Source organism: Branchiostoma lanceolatum, chromosome 6, assembly GCF_035083965.1.
Source record: "Branchiostoma lanceolatum isolate klBraLanc5 chromosome 6, klBraLanc5.hap2, whole genome shotgun sequence".
In the NCBI taxonomy this organism is placed as follows: Eukaryota; Metazoa; Chordata; class Leptocardii; order Amphioxiformes; family Branchiostomatidae; genus Branchiostoma; species Branchiostoma lanceolatum.
In genome coordinates, this window is record NC_089727.1 from 4452830 (window position 1) to 4469959 (window position 17130).

Sequence of the window (17130 nt, forward strand, 5' to 3'; positions counted from 1 at the left end):
ACAGGGGGTGCAGGGTGGGAGGGGGCAGGAGATGCAGGGGGTACAGGGTGCGAGGGGACGGGAGTGGCAGGGGGTGCGGAAGGGACAGTCCTGCTGGAGGGGGGTCGTGAGGAGGGGGCAGCAGCCTGTTGAGCTGGTACAGACTCCTCTGGCTCCACCTGAAAAATAGTGCTATTTTTAGAAAAATTTCAGTATTTGTTCTTGCTCTAACATCAAGACTTTTCCACCCGAACTTAGCCATGAACAATTATTCTGGTAAGACAACAGTCTATAGAGGAATAAAAGGATTAAGCAATTTTGGTGTTGGTTATATAAAGTTTAGACTTCTTCATAGCTAGGGTAATGCATCCATCCTCAGAATAAGACAAAGCATTATACAATGCTTTGTGGATACCTGGTATACATAGATCAATGAATGGTACTAGGGTACAACATTACCTGTCCTTCTTCCGCTGTCCCAGGTTCTTCAGTGTCAGGAGGTGGGGTGGCTGGGATCAAATCATCATGATCGTCCTCAATGGATACATCATCATCTTCATATGTCTGAGGGGGGAGGTATAGTTGGAACTTATGACAAAGACTCACATGGAAAAACAAATTTAAAGAACACTGAGAAACTTAACTGAGAAAGGCAGCTGTTGATTCTAGGTTCTGTTCTATTCAGATTTTTGAAATAATATGATGAAAGAAGAAGGTTAGAAATGCATTTTATCAATGTGCAGTAGCAATACAACCCATATACAACAAGAATCCTTTACTGTAGCAACAGGTGTAACATCTAACCATTATGCCACATTACCAATCACAATTGTGCTACTTTTCTTCGCTATTACAAAAATAACACCAACACTTGTTAACTCAAGTAACAGCAATTTAGTCCTCTCACTCACCAGTACTGATTCTGTGTCGGTTCCCTCTAGAACAGGAGAAGGAACAGCGAGTCTTGTGATCTCATCCCTTTCCTTCTCTATGTCCTTTTCTTCCTCAGGAAGTCTTTGAGGAGCTTGATGTTCTTCCTCTCTCCTCTGTGGGGACTTTTTCCTCTTCTGAACCTGTTGATAAAGGTTTAATAATGTTTATTGTTTGCCTTAAAATTCAGTCTAAAAAAATTGTAATTGCGTGATTATACAAGTCAGGAGTATGAAATGCCAAATATATTAGGAGAAATCCCACACCATCAAGCAAATCTGTAGATCTGTAGGCAACTCCAAAACTGTGGTAGATCTTGATAAGATCTTGATATTTTGTACCTTTTCCTTTTGTTTCTGCTCCTTCTCTGGGTCCACAAACTTCAGCACCAGTTTTCCCTGCAGCTCCCTGTAGGCCTGTTCAAAATGCTGTGGAAACAAAACAACATCAGAGTCGATAACTTTAACCAACAATCCCAGGCTATACAATTTTCTATAAGGTTTATATTCAATGAACTCTGTAGTCAATTCAAGTCAAGAATGAATTCTACACTGCATTGAACTAATCTCTAATTAACTGCCAACCTACTGACTTATGCAACTCTGTAGTGCTCGGACAAGAATAAATGAGCAAGAACTGGGTAGCAGCATACTGAGTGTGTCCTGAGACAGGTGTGTGAGTACAAAAGAAGCATTTGTTGCCAGGGCAGGACAAACAGTTGACACAGTCTTGTAAAGGCTGCTATTGTGACACGCCATCTGGCTCAGGCATGAAAGCACATGCCAACCAGAATATAAATGTTGTCCTGTCATTAATATTTCATATCAGTTATTTGCACCCAGACTATTCCATTGCTCTTAAATCTATCCAGGTGAGCTTGAAAGGAGGACATTTACTAAATACCTATTATCAGTATTAACCTGAACTTTTTGTTTGCTGTCTTTATTGCATATTGTCTGTCTATTTTCATTTGCAAATATATGCACTCATGTTAGTACCATGCCTTTCAAAGTTATTGTAATTAGAGATAAAAGAATGTATCATTATACATGTATTACCAATAATTTGTTACCAATCTTGGTCCTTCATTTATAAAGGGAAAAAAGGACAATCCATGTAAAACAGCTATGGTGCTTATCATATCCAGAGTAATTAGAAAATATATTCAGAGCTTTAAATAAAGGTTCTTCATTGATTTGACAAAAATCCATGTTTCTCTGCAAGTTGCCAACTTGTGATCTTTAAGTCATGAGAATCTGAAGAACACTTCACTGTGACCTTTGGACAGCTGTGACAATACCCCAACCTGCGGCCATTGTCACAGAAGAGAGGGGTCAAATGCAGCAAATATTTCAAGAACCAAAAATACACAAAAGCTCACACAGTTTCTCACAAACACGGACATGAGTTAATTGTGATAATGTGAGAAATGAGCCTTTATTAACTACTGATCTTCAGACAACAACAATCATTAGTATCTCCAGTAATATGCTGCTAAGGCCACACCAATTCAATTTCTTGGTTAACGGATTTTTTAAATTTTAGCACAAGGACATCATTAAAACAGAAGGCTGGGGTGAAAACTTGCACCTGACCCTGTTCACTCCCTGAAACTGTGTGCACCAAAGTACAAACTTTCCTTTGAGATTCTGTTTTCACATTGATTTTCCAATCAAGCATTTTTTTTAAAATTCCGTTTCACTTCACTTAACCAAGAAATTAAATTGGTGTGGCCTAACACTTAATAAAAATATCACTGACAATCAAAACTTATGATGTAACAAAAGTTGTATTTACCGGTTGTGAGTTGAGGACTTTCCTGTTCCCCCTGAACCACTGGTGAACTCTCTTCAGCTGCTGAATCTGGTCATTCCCAGCCCTGATTGGTGGACGAACAAGGTGTCATTTGCAAGAGGAATTTTAAATCGTTAAACTAACTGTCACAGTACATGATTTTAATTTGTACTTCTGAATCAAAGAGGCAAACACAATTTAAAAGAGGTTAAATTTCTATGGTTTTTATACATGTTGAAGCAATACTATTCGTTAGTGGAAGCTTTCCTAAAAGAACGAGGGAGAAAATAGTGAAAGCAACTAGGTTATAATGAGTTTGGGTACAACAGAAAAATTGTGGAAAGGAGATATCTGTTTGAAAGAAATTGAAAAGTATGCATGCAACCCTAAGAACAATAGGGACAAGCCATTTTCCCAGAACAGTTTCCTCTCCTTTTTAAAGTCCATTAGGACTTAATGGAATAATCCATCCCAAGCCCAGGATATTCTTAACACAATGTACCTGCCAGGACCAACAGTGAGTTCAAAAGAGCCGTAATACCGCCAGTCTACTGTGTCAGAAACTCGACACACCTGCTCTGTTTGTACAAATAAGCCCTGTTGTTCCCGTTCTGGTCTTACCAGCTCAGTACAATGAGAACAAAAACAGCTGGTACAAAAAGCACTGTTGTGATTTCTTGTGTTAAAGCACGATGAGATTGCCTTAGTTTTCATACTTGTTAAAGCCCTAGTTTCTTGGATCATTTCATGTGTCACAACACAAATAGAGAGTACCTCTTCATGCAAGCAAAGAAAACAACACCGGAACTAAAACAGCTGTTCCTTTGCTGTAATTGTAATGGTTGTCCAAATCACAGAAATGACAACAACCATATCCATGTACAGTTTTATCTTAAACATCTTTTAGCAAAAAGATGGAAGCCCATGTAAACTCTCTAAACTTAATCAAATCAACATTGGAAAGCAAACACAGAAATAGAAACTTTTAGTTAGGAAACTTTCAAGCGTTTCATCAGAAAAAAACATTGGGTACAAAAAAGGCAAGACAGACAGAAAGAAAAAGAAAGAAAGAAAGACCAGTATGAAGGAAAATCTGAAGTGCTATCCCACCTGTTGACCTCAGTCATCATACTGAGGATGATGGTGAAGAAGGCAGAGTCTTGTTGCTGCTGAACTCTGTGAACACAAATATCATGTTCAAGTCAGTCTGTTCCCATGATAATTGTTGCTCATCAATGGGCAGTAATCAGATTTTAAGCTCTTTCATCTTTGCTCTTGTCATCTTAAAAGAATAATAATTTTGTCACAAGTTCTCATCTTAATTGTGATTCCTTTTTGCTTGTGGTAAAGTAGAACAAAACAAATTGATAAAAGCTTTAATTACAGGCGTAAGATGTAATTTACAGCTTAGGCCACACCAATGTAATTTCTTGGTTAACGGATTTTTAATTTTAACAAAAAATCATGAAAACAGAAGGCTGGGGTGAAAACTTGCACCTGACCCTGTTCACTCCCTGAGTGTGTGCACCAAAGTAAAAACAATTCCTCTGAGATTCTGTTTTCATGTTGTTTTTCCAATCTAGCATTTTTTTATAGCAAGTTTTTTTTTTAAATTCCGTTAACCAAGAAAATAAGATGGTGTGGCCTTATAGAAGTTGGTGAGTTGGGCTGTGCTTGTTTTTGTTCCTGACCTGACTAGAGCATTCAGATTTCAGAATTATTTGTAGTTTGTCCAAATATTATGATTTCACTCTTGGCAATGTACACATACATGTAAAATGTACCTGGTGACAAAGCGATATCGTTGCTTGTGATTACCAGACTTAGTGCTGTTATTGTAAACAGAGTAGGAGACAGCAGGAAATTATTAGGCAATTGCTGACCAACCACAGCAATGGGCCTTATCTTTGATGGTTTTGTAATCTGTCCAAGTACATGACGGTTAGTAAATTGACCTTCTTACCTTCAAGAGGGTCATATGAAAAACTAATATGGGCTGTAATGATTAACATTTTGTACTCCAAACTAAGGTGCTTACGTGCAGCACTGAATTTGTATCACAAGCTGGCAGGGGTCAAACTTTCATCTCTTAAAGTTAAAGTTTAAAGATGATAAACCTTTTAGAATTGTCCTTGAACTTTTAGTCTGACAAAAAAAACAATGTTAGCAGAATGTTGTTCAGCCAGGCCACTAGCTAGCTGCTGAGTGTTGAATCAACAGCAAATATTGAACCGTAATACAGCAGAAGGTTTCAAAGTCCATCGGGAACACAAAAGCTCAACTACACAGATTAAAGAACATTTTGACAAGCTATACATGCAATACAAATCAGCATGCCTGCGCTCTAACAAAGAGGGAAAAAAAGTAAAATAGGCAGCTGATAAACTGAGTTTACTTGGCCCCCTGGCCTGGTCCCACTGAAATGGCTAAACAAGAATCCTCAATTGAATTAGGTTATTCTTTGGTCAAGCAAAAAGAAAGAACACGATCACACGTAACATGTGTGGTGAATAGGCAATGCGCCTGTTTGGACTATGATGGTTGTTGACAGGAAACATCATAGGCACAGAGATATGTGTGATGACCTTTTGCTACCTGGTGTTTATATAACGGTGAAACTGTAATTGGGTAAGTTGACGGAGTGACTGCTTTGTAAATTTGCACCGGTGCTGTAGCATATTGCAGGAAAAAAAAGTTCAGTCCTTTTCACTTCAAGTTATGAAAATTGTATTTAGTAATAAAGTATTTTGCATCTAAATGATACTAGTGTGTGATGATATGGTACTTAGATGAATAGGCCACACAGTAACAAATTTTCCACAAAAGAAAAAGAAAAAAATAAGAATCCTCCATTGCCTAACCCAAACGTTTATTTACAGCCATCAGTACTTCCATCAGTTCTTCAATGAGATGCCATTTTACTCTCCTGAAATTCCTGGCTAGGTCTAGAGGTTTTGTTTATCAAAGTGGCATTATTTGCAGAAACATATTCATAACTATCATGGAAAGTATTTTGAAAACTTTTGACGTGTGTCAACACTTAACTTTCACGTCAGAGGTAAAAATGGATCAAAACAAACACGGCCAGTTCTGCATGATTGACAGTCAATGTTCACAGAAGTCATGCCAGGAAAAAAAGTACTTCTTCTCTTCTTTCATTTTGAGGCTACCAACTTCAACTTGCTGAAGATTTTATAGCCTATATACTGACTGTAAGGTTTGGACCATTGCACACCGGGGCATGCCCTTACTCTTTTTCGAAAGGTGTGGTGGGTTCTTTTACGTGCTCAAGGTGTGGCTCTCCTCAAACAAGGGACCTCCATTTAACGTCCTATCCGAGCGACGTCCCTAACCGAAGCTTACGGTACTCATTTACACCTGAGTGAAGTGAGGAAAGTCGTGTAAAGTGCCTTTCCCAAGGGCACAACATCGGGGCATATTGGTGGGAAGTTCTGCTTGATTGATAGTGAATGTTCACAGAAGTCATGCCAGGAAAAACCAGTACAGCCCTTTGTAACTGGCAGGCTGTGGTCTATTTCCACCAGTTCAGGTCAAACCTTCCAAAAAGCCAGTACAAGGTAAACAGTGCATTGTTGTCTGTCACTTAGCAATTGCAGCTTACGACCTTTTAGCATGAATAAGTAGTTAAGGAGCCCTCAGCCACTTAGGCACCACAAGTTTTGTACACAAATCAGTCATTTCTCCATTCTCACTCCAACTGATCTGAAATACTTTGAACAGATAGCTAGAAGTTCAAGGTTTTTTAACTTTTAGTAACTTAACTTTATATAATAAAATCCAGAAAAGCCAGTTGAAGCTACACACAGTACAATTGTGAACAGATTAGCACTATTCAATCAAAATTTCCAAAGAATTATGTAAGGTTTTGTTGCATTTGAGATTTAGTAACTTCTTTTCAGATCTCTTCTCAACCCACCAAACATCAGCATGGCATTGTCCTTACCACTGACATTACGTCTTAAGCGTTTCTTCAGCCTTGTCACTGTGTTGTGTTACGTGCCTAAGAATCTAATCGTGAAAAAGTGGACTGTTGAAGGACATCAATGAAACATGACTTACTTGAGGTCGCGTTCCTTGCTGGTGAGGGATGCGAGGCGGACGTCGTTGTGATGCCGTTCTATCGCGTTGTACATCTCCACAAACTCAAAGTGTGACATCAACTGGGAAAGTTAAGTATTATATAATGTGAAATAAAGTCATAATAAAAGACCATCAAGTCTGTATTATGGATAGTCAAGATTGGAACGTCACCTGATCGGAGGCTATTAAACAGTAATTGATAGAAGGACTATTTTTTGGAATGGTAAAGCAAATCTTTTTACACCAAGAAATTGATTAGAACTGATTGATATCTCAACTTAACAACTTTACAATTTGCTATGCACACACATTCTTGAAAAAAAAATTATGAAAGGACCTATAGACACCTAAATGATCTTGTTTTAACAAGTAGTATTTTTTAACAACACAGAAAATGGTCAGAGACTGATGCTTTCAGTTTTCAACAGAACCATACCACTCACCTTGCTCTTCCTCAGACCCCTCAGGTCCCTCTCCATTTGTTTGATCTGCCCCATTGGAGTTGACATCTTGCCTTCTTCTTACCTGGATTTTCAAAGAAGGACATGTTAGAAATGTATTCAGTACAATCCCACACATGGTTACCTTTTCCAATGGATTAATAAAACTAACTAACTAACTAAACTAAAATGATGTATATAGGAAGTTTGAATGAAAGATTTGGCACCTAGTATTCGCTCTTGGAGATCAGGGACCGTATGACAACAATCTGTTATTTGCTAACAACAGTCCGTGAGGGAACAATCATATTAGTAAAATTCAGGTCACATTACGCCGAATGCCTTTCCGTCACATTTCTGGTATCGTTTGCCTTTCGCTTAAAATCTATTCGCATGTTCTAAACTTGCCAACCGTCATTACAAAACAACGACAATGTGGTCGGGATCAGTGTTTGTTTTGGAAAACTATATTCCCTCGGGAAATTAAAGATACCAGAGTCGATTATGGTACATTTCCTAACTGTACTGCAAGCAATTGTAGTGAAAGTTATCTTATAATCTTACAATATATTCTGGTACATTATAATGACACTATAAATCTAAAACCTGTCAGCACTGTGCTTTGAAAAGCATCCACAGAAATCACGGTTGTTCAATTAATTTGCGTGCACACCTTTTGAAGGATCAGGTCCTAAATCCTCGAATACCGGCCGGGATCAGTCTAGTCCCGTACCAGGGGTCCGTGAGGGCGGTCCTGTGGCTTTCCCCACTACCGAGGAATCCGTGATTCGTCTACTACCCTGCCATGCCGATAAAGCCGCAGTATTGCCGGTAAGGACGTGCCCGATCCATGGGAACCACTGGCGCCGTGAGAGGGTCCTTGGCACCGGCACAAAAGTTCCCCAAAGTTTGGGGAGTCGTCTACGCTCCCGAGGGGGTGTTCGGGCGTCCACGGTGTAAAAAAAATACGTAACGTCTTAGAAGAAGTTTATCTCCTTGATTGTTAGTGCCACAAATCACTGTATGATATATTATTCGACGCACATAGTTCTGTTTTGGTAGCACAGAAAGTAAATCCGATGTTTTACAAAAGGCTGTTTTTCACAGTGTACCCCAAGCAGACAATTGCACAGCCCAATTTGTCTCCAAGCTACAGGTGGTCACGTGAGAACAGGTGTGCGGGTCAAGAGGTCACCTGCTCGAGCTATTGAATGGCGTTAAAACAACGGAAACGGAGACTCCAAACAGGGCCTTCCATTCATAAGTCTTCTCGGTTCAAGTAACATGTAACGGAGAAGAGGTGACGCTATTTTACAGTTACGTTGGAGTTACACCGAGCCTGGGAAACCTTCGCGGGTACTTTCCGCCTGTCAGTCGGGATTCCAAAAATCGAATTTGAAACACACACGTTTTCTCAGTTTGAAATCATTTATATATATCATGTTGACTGTAATTGTATGTTATCTGTATGTTGATTCTAAATCTGTAAATATATTATATATATTGTATTTCCCTCTCCTGGAAAAGTAGCTGCCACTTCGGTAGACAGCTAAAGGAGAGTTGTTGCACCAATAAACCGATAGTGGTTGCGAGACAAGCGGACAGGTTGACGGGTAGCGAGTCTTGAAGCGGACGTAAACCAAGGCTAGCACACGTCCTGAAACAGATCGACTACTCGACGAGACATGAGAATGTGTTAAACATTGTTTTATTCATTAATCGTCTGTTGCCTTCCTGTTGATAAAGAAGGATATGCAGCACCGGATTGAAATGAAATAACCCCTCTCATTTCTATGTGATATGTTTATTAATAAGAGAAAACTACCAGATCTCGAGTGGAAAACGTAGTAAACGTCCTACAGAGGCGGCCTTAATACTAAATAAGAGTTCTAGCCTAATTTTAATGCGCTCAGATATTTCAAATGTTCGCTTTGAGAATAGGATTTAAGCACTCCATGTTTGAACCGCATAACCTTGCTACATTCCGAGTAACTCTCGCTGGAGTTGTGTGTACATATGTAAATAATAAATACTAAAGCAACATAATTCAGACTTTATTATTTGCGAGGTTATGTGTTGAATAAAGATTTCAAAATTGGAATGAAGTTATTGAAATAGTGGTTGTGTTTTTAACTGAACGCATGGTTCTCCAATCCCCTTCTTGGGGTCTAGAATTGCCCATCGCAGTCTACAGAAAATTACTCCGGGAAGTGGCATCTAGCCAACTTGGCACCACTCGGAATAAACGGCTACGCATACAATGCGTATACCACGATGAGCTAGTTCAGATTTACTCTAAAGCGTAAATGACAGAGTTTGTGAATACAAGTAGATATTTGAGAACAATGTTTTGCCGGTGGTGGCATGCCGTAATTCCCAACCATCAATATCATTGAAGTCACACTTCTTTGTACGTTACAATTCCGTGATGATAACGTATAGCAATTATATTAGCTAGAGTAGAGTTTATATTTATTCTTAAAAATGACAGGTGAACAGAAGATATTGAGAACAGTAATTAGTTACTTTTCGCTGGTGTTATAGTGCCGTGGCTCGCGTCAATGTCCTTGAATCGGACTTCTTTAATGATCTTATATGCTAGGGTCTGGATTATACTATGTACTAGTATTCAAGACGGACAGCCATAGGCTTCCCGACAGCTAGCCTGTGTTTACACAATCTATAGCTTCCGAGGACTTAAATGGCCACCTCTCCCCAGGGGCTCGATTAGTGGGGCGGGCCACTAGGAGCGATTTGGCTACCGGGCAGCTTTGCCAGAAACATCAGTGATCATCAGTGAAAGTGGCTCTCTAGCTTTTGAGGTCTTTTATCATGAGTCTGAGAACACTTGGCAACTATGCACCATTGATGGGTCATTGATTAGCCACTGAACTATGTACTGAGTACTCAGGGGCTGATTTTAGCCTATTTTAGAAGTTGTCTCTGTGACTATTGTTCACTACAGCACGTTATGGAGAAAAAGATCATCTCACGTCCAAGATCCCATCGCTCGTTGCCAATGCCACTGGCTTCAGGGTCACCCCGGCCACAACGATGCATAACTCGGCGGCGAAAGTCGCTCGATGGCGAATGATAAATTAAGGTAACAACATTGAAAATGGAGATGAGGACGGAATAAAAGGCTTAATGTTTCAACAGCCCTTGATATATAAAAGAGGACATTAAACATTTATATACATACATGTACATGCAGTAGGCATAATCAACCGGGATGCACCCGACTGATTTATTGTTTAATAATCTGTTTCACTAAGCTAGTTTCTTTGTTCAACTAATGGGTCGATTACTTTTATACCGTTTAGAATTTGATCTATGATGCAAGCCATACCATTTATATAGAACTTTATTGCGCGACTATTGTGGCAGGCACAAAGTATGGCAACAACAGTAAACATACATGTAGAACAAGACATAAGTATGGATCCTATTTTGGCCTATTTCTACTTTTTCAACTCCACGGGAGATCTGGTAGAGACTTCGAATTACACGGTTGTTAAATAAGTGGCTTGTGCCTACCTTCTGTCCCCTTCTACCGAATCGTCTGCTACCAATAATCTGCTATTCTTCAGATTTGCGTGTAACCCTCTGTCTGATTGGCTAGACGCTCTAGTTTGACCAATGAGATACCACGTTAGTAAAAGGGTCGGCCAATAAAACGTGTGACCAGGCGGATGCGCCATTTTCAACTCGAGAGCTGAACTGGATGTTTCGTGTCGCCTCGCAGTACTAGTTATTTTAGGCGAACAGTGAAATTACAGGTATTATTTCGTATCACTGCTGGTAGATAGTTGTGTGCTACACCTGGTTGTGTGGTTGACGTTTGTTATAGATTTACAGAATATTGTCTAAATTAATAATGATTTTTATAAAATGTTTTCCTAAACTCTCAGAATCTGAAAGATGGCGGCAACAGGGGACTTGAAGAACAACATCCACAAACTTCTGTCTGAGCTGAAGCACATTAAGTACCCCATGGAGCTGGACTATCAGGGGTGAGGGCGAGGACTAGAACAACTCATAATCATATACCTGTACTCAAAGTTTAGTACGGTCAAATTATGTTCAGAACTGCGTCAGTAGTAAGGTGTGACGTATCGGCCCCATGCTGTTTTTGTATACTGTGACCAACTTTTATTTTTGCAATGGTTATACTGTGACCAATAGAAAATAGATTTTGTACATTATGACAAGTAAACCTAATGGTTTCATCCTTAACCATTATTTTATTCGTCTTTTGTACCCTTTCCCACCTTACCCTTGGCCTGAGAGCCATCAGGCCGGCTCCCTTCTAGCCATGGCGACTAACGAAGGGTGTTTTTGCTTGATATTACATATAGTATATAGCAAGCTAGCTCCCTTCCAACAACTGACCAACCCCTTTACAATCCGGCTTGTCAAAAACATCCAGCTTTTAATACTAGTACGCATCCCCATGATTTTTTAATGTTCAGCAAGGTGTGCTGAATCAAGGAGGTTATATAGTCTATATAACCTCCTTTGCTGGATGTTGTGGGGCTGGCTGAATGTTTTTGGGAAAAAGAAGAAATGAAATCATGGTCTGGCTCCCAGGGTATTCACATCTGTCCTGTTTTCTGCAGCATCACCACAGGTACGACCTCAGCCTTCCTGCCTGTGCTGCACCACGCCCTGCTGGAGTTCTCCCGACCCGTCTCCACGGAGATCAACGACATGGGCATCGAGTTGTACGGCAAAACAGACCAGCGATTCGTGGAGGGGGTCTACAAAGTGAGACAGAGATTCAGAAATAATGATGTAGCCAAATGTGGTCCCCATACCTTCCTCAGTTACAAATGTGTCTGATTTTGTTGTTATTGCAAAGACTTAGAAATTCTGTTTTTCTAAATATACTTTACAGCTAAAAAAGAAGGAATCAATTTCTTACAAAGGATTTATAGGCGAGAAAAACTTACTGGTATGGCTACGTTTATTCGAGAAATGAGAGTACTAGCGCAATGCAAGCATATGTGTAAGACTTCCGCAGTGCAAATATGACGTACAGGTACATATATTTTCACCATTGAAAATTGTGCTTTCAGAATATTTTTTTGTGCAAATCTTAGATGTTTTACCACTCTACCTGTACCAAGTTGGTATGAGCAAGGAGGTTATAACCTCCTTGGTACGAGAGTTCACCAGAAGAATGCTGCTCAAAGATTACCCATTTCAATACACATCCCTCTAGGTGCTGAGAGATGTGTTCCAGTACAAGCCGACCATCACTAAGGATAAGTTCCTGAATGCAGGTTTTGCTGAACACAAGGTTATCCTGGCGTATGATGTGCTGAAAATGGTTCAGGAGAAGCACAGACGCATCACAGGACCCAAGGCTAAACCTGCTCCCTCCCAGACTAACAATGGGGCAGGTGAGTCGGTATCTTTACAAGTTGTCTATTTTATATTGTTTGGTCACAAAAAAATAATATACCAACAGTCAATGCAGTAAACATCCTTCATCACTAAAATAGACAACAAATACTGCCTAGTGTGACACTCAGTGGCCTTGTGGTCTAAGCTTAAGGAAGATTTGTGTTATCATTGTTTTATAAGGAAAGTTCTGAAGTGTTTTGTCAGAAAATTTTAGATTGAGCAAGGCTGTGAAAATGTCATCTTCATTTAGGCTTGAGCATTGCTATTTAGACTGGGATGTAACTGCAATTTCTATAAGTATAACATGAATTTCATACACTACAGGTATGTTCCAGAGAGGCACAGCCATGCGCCGCTCCCTAAAACAGAAGAATCGTGAGAGAAACCTGTCCCCAGTGCAACGTTCTGCTGCTGACAATACCTCACTGTCGGGAAGTCCCAAGGAAACCAGCATGTTATACAGTGCAGGTAGGCTACAACAGGAGCATTGAAGGGCTCAAGTGAAGGGCCAGTGTCGGGGAATCTGTCCTGGACTCTGATCTGTATGACTACATAGATATTTGTTAGTACCTTCTTCTAGATCTACATGTATACACGAGGACAATTACTGAAACATAATCTGTGATACAGTACATTTCACTTGCACTTCAGTTGACAAATGCTATATGTAAAGGGATATTTTCTACATCAAGCATTGTATTTACATGACTGGGTTGGGGAACAGAAGAGGTTAAACCAGATAGTGAGTGAGTGAGGTCGACGTAAAGGCTAATGATCCCTCATCGCTATGTATATATGACTCTTTATTTTATGAAAATGCAGTCTGACACATCTCTTTCTCAATCCATTACACTTACAGGTAGTGTTGAGGTGATTGACCTTGACAACACAGGCCTGATTGGTCCCCCCAAGGTCGTCCAAGCCGCCCCTATTATGATGGATGAACTGCCAGCCATGACAGAACCGATGGACCTCTTTGCAGAGAACCCCAGGGGTGACCCTCCCCGCAAGAAGGGCGGGGCAGACACTGGTTACCATAGCACGGAGACCTCCCCCAAAGAACAGGCATGCTATACACTCATGTATCAAATTCAGTGAACTCAAATTAAAAAAAAAAGTAGGGGATGGTAGCTGTTCTCTAGAGCAATATTGTGCACAACATTTTTGTCAAAATGATTTTCGTTCATGAAAAAAAATTGGAGAGCTTAAGAAAAAATTGATGAAAAAGAGCTAAAGATTTTCGTGATGATATTCCTCCCGGTATTACTTGATACGAATTGGTGTATGTACTACTACAGGCTTCATACATGAACTATTAATTATTATTACTTCTTTCCAGGGATCCTTGAAACAGCGAGTGGAAAGCCTGGAAGGACGGATGAAACTGATGGAGGAAAAACTTGAGACCCTGATTCAGACCTCATACATGAAACAAGAAAAGGTGTCCGCTTCTGGCTTTAACCTGACACCAGAGCAGGTCGAGTCCATCTTGGGGAGACTGCTGCTAGTAGAGAACAGACTGCGTATTGTAGAGGCTAAGGTAAACATATTTTTTTCTGTCCGGGATGGGTTGAACTCTTATTACATTTGCATTAAAGCTCATTGATACGTTTTTAATTTTGAAAAGGGTAGTAGTCAGGTCTGCCAAATGTAGTTTTTTGTTTTCTGATAAATCTGGAATTCTAATGATTGTGTGTATGCTGGGATGGGATGTTCCTATTGATGGAGGTTGATTTGTAGTACATTTGTGTACACCAAAGTTATGCTAAACACCATCTCATAAAGAAGCTATAGAGGTCCACTAGCTAGTGAACATGCATATGCATGTATCATATACATAACATAACTGTAATATAACTGTATTGTGTTTTTTGCAGAATCAGACATCATCTGCTGGGGAGAGTTCTTCAAAGGTGGTGCTGCCACAGGGTTTACCAACGGGTATGTCAGTTTCTGTAGGGTGGGACTGCTACATGTTGTACATACACATCAAAGTAGTGATGTACATTGCTGTTATTAGTGTGCACTTTTGTGAGGCTCTTTGTCTTCCCAATCTTTCTTCTTTTTGGAACTCAAACACTAGTTAGTTGTATGTCAAATTACCATGTTTATTTGACATCTTTACCTTCAACAAGATTGTGCTTACGTTGCAATTTGTGGCCATGATTGGGTGTGTTTGTTTGTTTGTTTGTGGTCAGCATATAACTCAGTTGTGATTCAAATGTGAATGGAATATTTTTATTCATTGGGTGGGTAGATGTTGGGAACTAAAGGTCAAGTTTGATAATCGCCATGTAGCGGCTTTTTATGGTACTGCAGCAGAACTTCTTGTTTTGATATCTTTTCTGTCCTGTTGTTGACTTCCTTTTTTTTTTTCATCTTGTAAACTTAGACGGTTGCTCTATACTGAACAACCTAAACTCACCCAGCTCTCAGCCAACCAAGACCTTGACCTTTGACCCATTGGACCTGAGCACAAAGAGCCCAGTGGCCTCCCCACCCCGGAAGATGACCAATGACAGCCAGGCTGGGTCCACACCATCTGCACATGTGGCCCCCTTCCAGGTACAAGACCTGTGCCATCAGCAGTGTGTAGATTTCCAAATCCCACACAATCACTGTGGCATTGTACGATTGTTTTGTTTTCTTTACTTCCAAATTGATGATTTTAGTAAAGAAAGTATAAGAAATGTACATACCTTTATCCTAAGACTTGTGGAGATTTGTTTCCTCAATTGGTTAAACAGAAGAAAAGGGGGAACATCGATATCATAACATCTTACTAAAAGTTGTTTGTGTAGATACATTTATGTTATCTGTATCTCATCGGCCGTCAACAGTGTTTGGCAGTACAAGTTTGCTACTATCAGTTCTCTCATTTCTTTTCATATTGTGCTTAGGTTATGCTTACAAAAATGAGAGACATAAAAACCTCCTTTATTAGTTATATCATTTGTCATATCCTGTTTTCTGTTACAGTTTGAGAACAAGCAGACAGAGGAGAAGATGGCAAAGCTGGAGAAGATGTAGGTACTTTCTGTCAGGAAAAATACTCAGGTAGCTGTGTGCATGCTGTTAGAGTTTGTCTTCTATAACAAGATCCAGGGTTTGATTTAGATTATACAGGGCTATTTGTTGCATGAAAAATAACAATCAGGTTCACAACTTTATCATAGAATACAATATGGGTGCTTTTGTATTTTTATCCACTGTGCTTCAATTTAGCCAATTTTACAAATGTAAAACAAGCTGTTCTGATGGAAATAACTTAGAGGGAACTTGTCTGTATTAGACTTAGCATTTTGTCCTTCATTTCTCCTGAACAGATACAACTGATGAAGCAATCTCTCTTACATGCCGTCAACTTACATCTACAACTTGGCTCTCAAATATGTATTTTTGCTTTCTACATGCAATGCTTAATACTCAGCTACATAATGTTACTATGACATCGCCAACATTTCCTGAAAAGCTAGTTTGAAACAGAAACCCTATATGATCCAGTCCCTGTCCATTAGAGATGATGCTTTTGCTAGCTATACCTTTCTATTGATGCCTAGGTCCAAATGTTCCCTGTCCTAGGTTTGAGGAGACCATGACTATGCTGAAGAAGACTCATGAACCAACCAACGATTCATAAACAGAGGCAGGATTGGAGAAAAGGATCATGCACCTGACTATGCTGTCTAAGGAAAATATCAGTCATGGGATCGGGGAACTGCTACCATATCTTGTTCTCTGATTGAATGGCAAGCTCACAAATGAAAAGCTGTCCAGAATATTTTGTGCCATATGTCTTTGTCACTAGCCTTGACTTGAGTAAAATGGAAGTTGCGAATTGTAGGGCCTATGATGGTTCACTAAGGGTTCAATGCAATTAGGCAGATGAAAATTTCTTATTAGATTATTATAGTTGTGCACCGAAAGAACTTTATTCTTCTCAAAGTACTCTTGCATACTTCAAACATTACAGATATATGATGACTTATCAAATAGATTGTTGCAAGTCAGGTAAGGTTCCAGAGATTTTAAGGTAAATGCACTTATCAGTTACCATAATAAAATTACAATGTGTGGACTGAAGGATTCTTGTGTTAAGATTAGTTGTTAACATTTATTTGAACCTGCTATTTATTTATTCCATGTATGAAGCAAATAAAGTTGATATTTTTACAACATATTTTGAAGTATGTGTCATTATTAGAGTCCTAAGACTCTAGCTTTGACCCTTTTACAATGTAGACATGCATAAGTAACATAAGAATACTTCTGTGCAGTTAAACTTATCTGTACTTGCACACCATTCCACAATATAGTGATCACGCTGCAACTTAAAGTTGTTTTGTCATATCCTTTTTTTCCACGCAAAATGTAAAAGTAGGACTGAAAAAACAACAAAGCACACAAAGTGTAAATTTGTTGAGCGTTCTGTCAAAGTTCAGATTGTAGCAAGGTCAACGCCCTAGTGGATTGGGGG

The 17130-nt window shown here is 39.5% G+C and overlaps 1 protein-coding gene across 4 annotated transcripts; it reads left to right on the forward strand.

Moving 5' to 3' along the window:
- Nucleotides 1-10904: 10904 nt before the first annotated feature.
- Nucleotides 10905-16833, forward strand: LOC136436216 (centrosomal protein of 44 kDa-like). Of its 4 annotated transcripts, none has more exons than XM_066430005.1 (11): nucleotides 10905-11023; nucleotides 11156-11257; nucleotides 11864-12011; nucleotides 12469-12649; nucleotides 12978-13121; nucleotides 13513-13718; nucleotides 13993-14193; nucleotides 14531-14594; nucleotides 15046-15218; nucleotides 15633-15710; nucleotides 16214-16833. In XM_066430005.1, the coding sequence occupies exons 2-10, from the start codon at nucleotides 11166-11168 to the stop codon at nucleotides 15681-15683; spliced, it is 1260 nt and encodes a 419-aa protein (XP_066286102.1). In that variant the 5' UTR covers nucleotides 10905-11023; nucleotides 11156-11165; the 3' UTR covers nucleotides 15684-15710; nucleotides 16214-16833. The 4 variants fall into 4 exon arrangements, with proteins under 4 accessions (XP_066286102.1, XP_066286101.1, XP_066286100.1 ...); XM_066430004.1 differs by having other exon boundaries at nucleotides 16236-16833; XM_066430003.1 differs by having other exon boundaries at nucleotides 15633-15679.
- Nucleotides 16834-17130: the final 297 nt, after the last annotated feature.

Excerpts from the sequence above, each read along its gene's own strand:
- LOC136436216 (XM_066430002.1), top strand. The coding sequence starts at position 11,166 with ATGGCGGCAACAGGGGACTTGAAGAACAACATCCACAAACTTCTGTCT. Across the intron at positions 13,122-13,512 it reads CAGCATGTTATACAGTGCAG|GTAGTGTTGAGGTGATTGAC; the intron begins GTAGGCTACAAC and ends TTACACTTACAG. Across the intron at positions 14,194-14,530 it reads TGCGTATTGTAGAGGCTAAG|AATCAGACATCATCTGCTGG; the intron begins GTAAACATATTT and ends TGTTTTTTGCAG.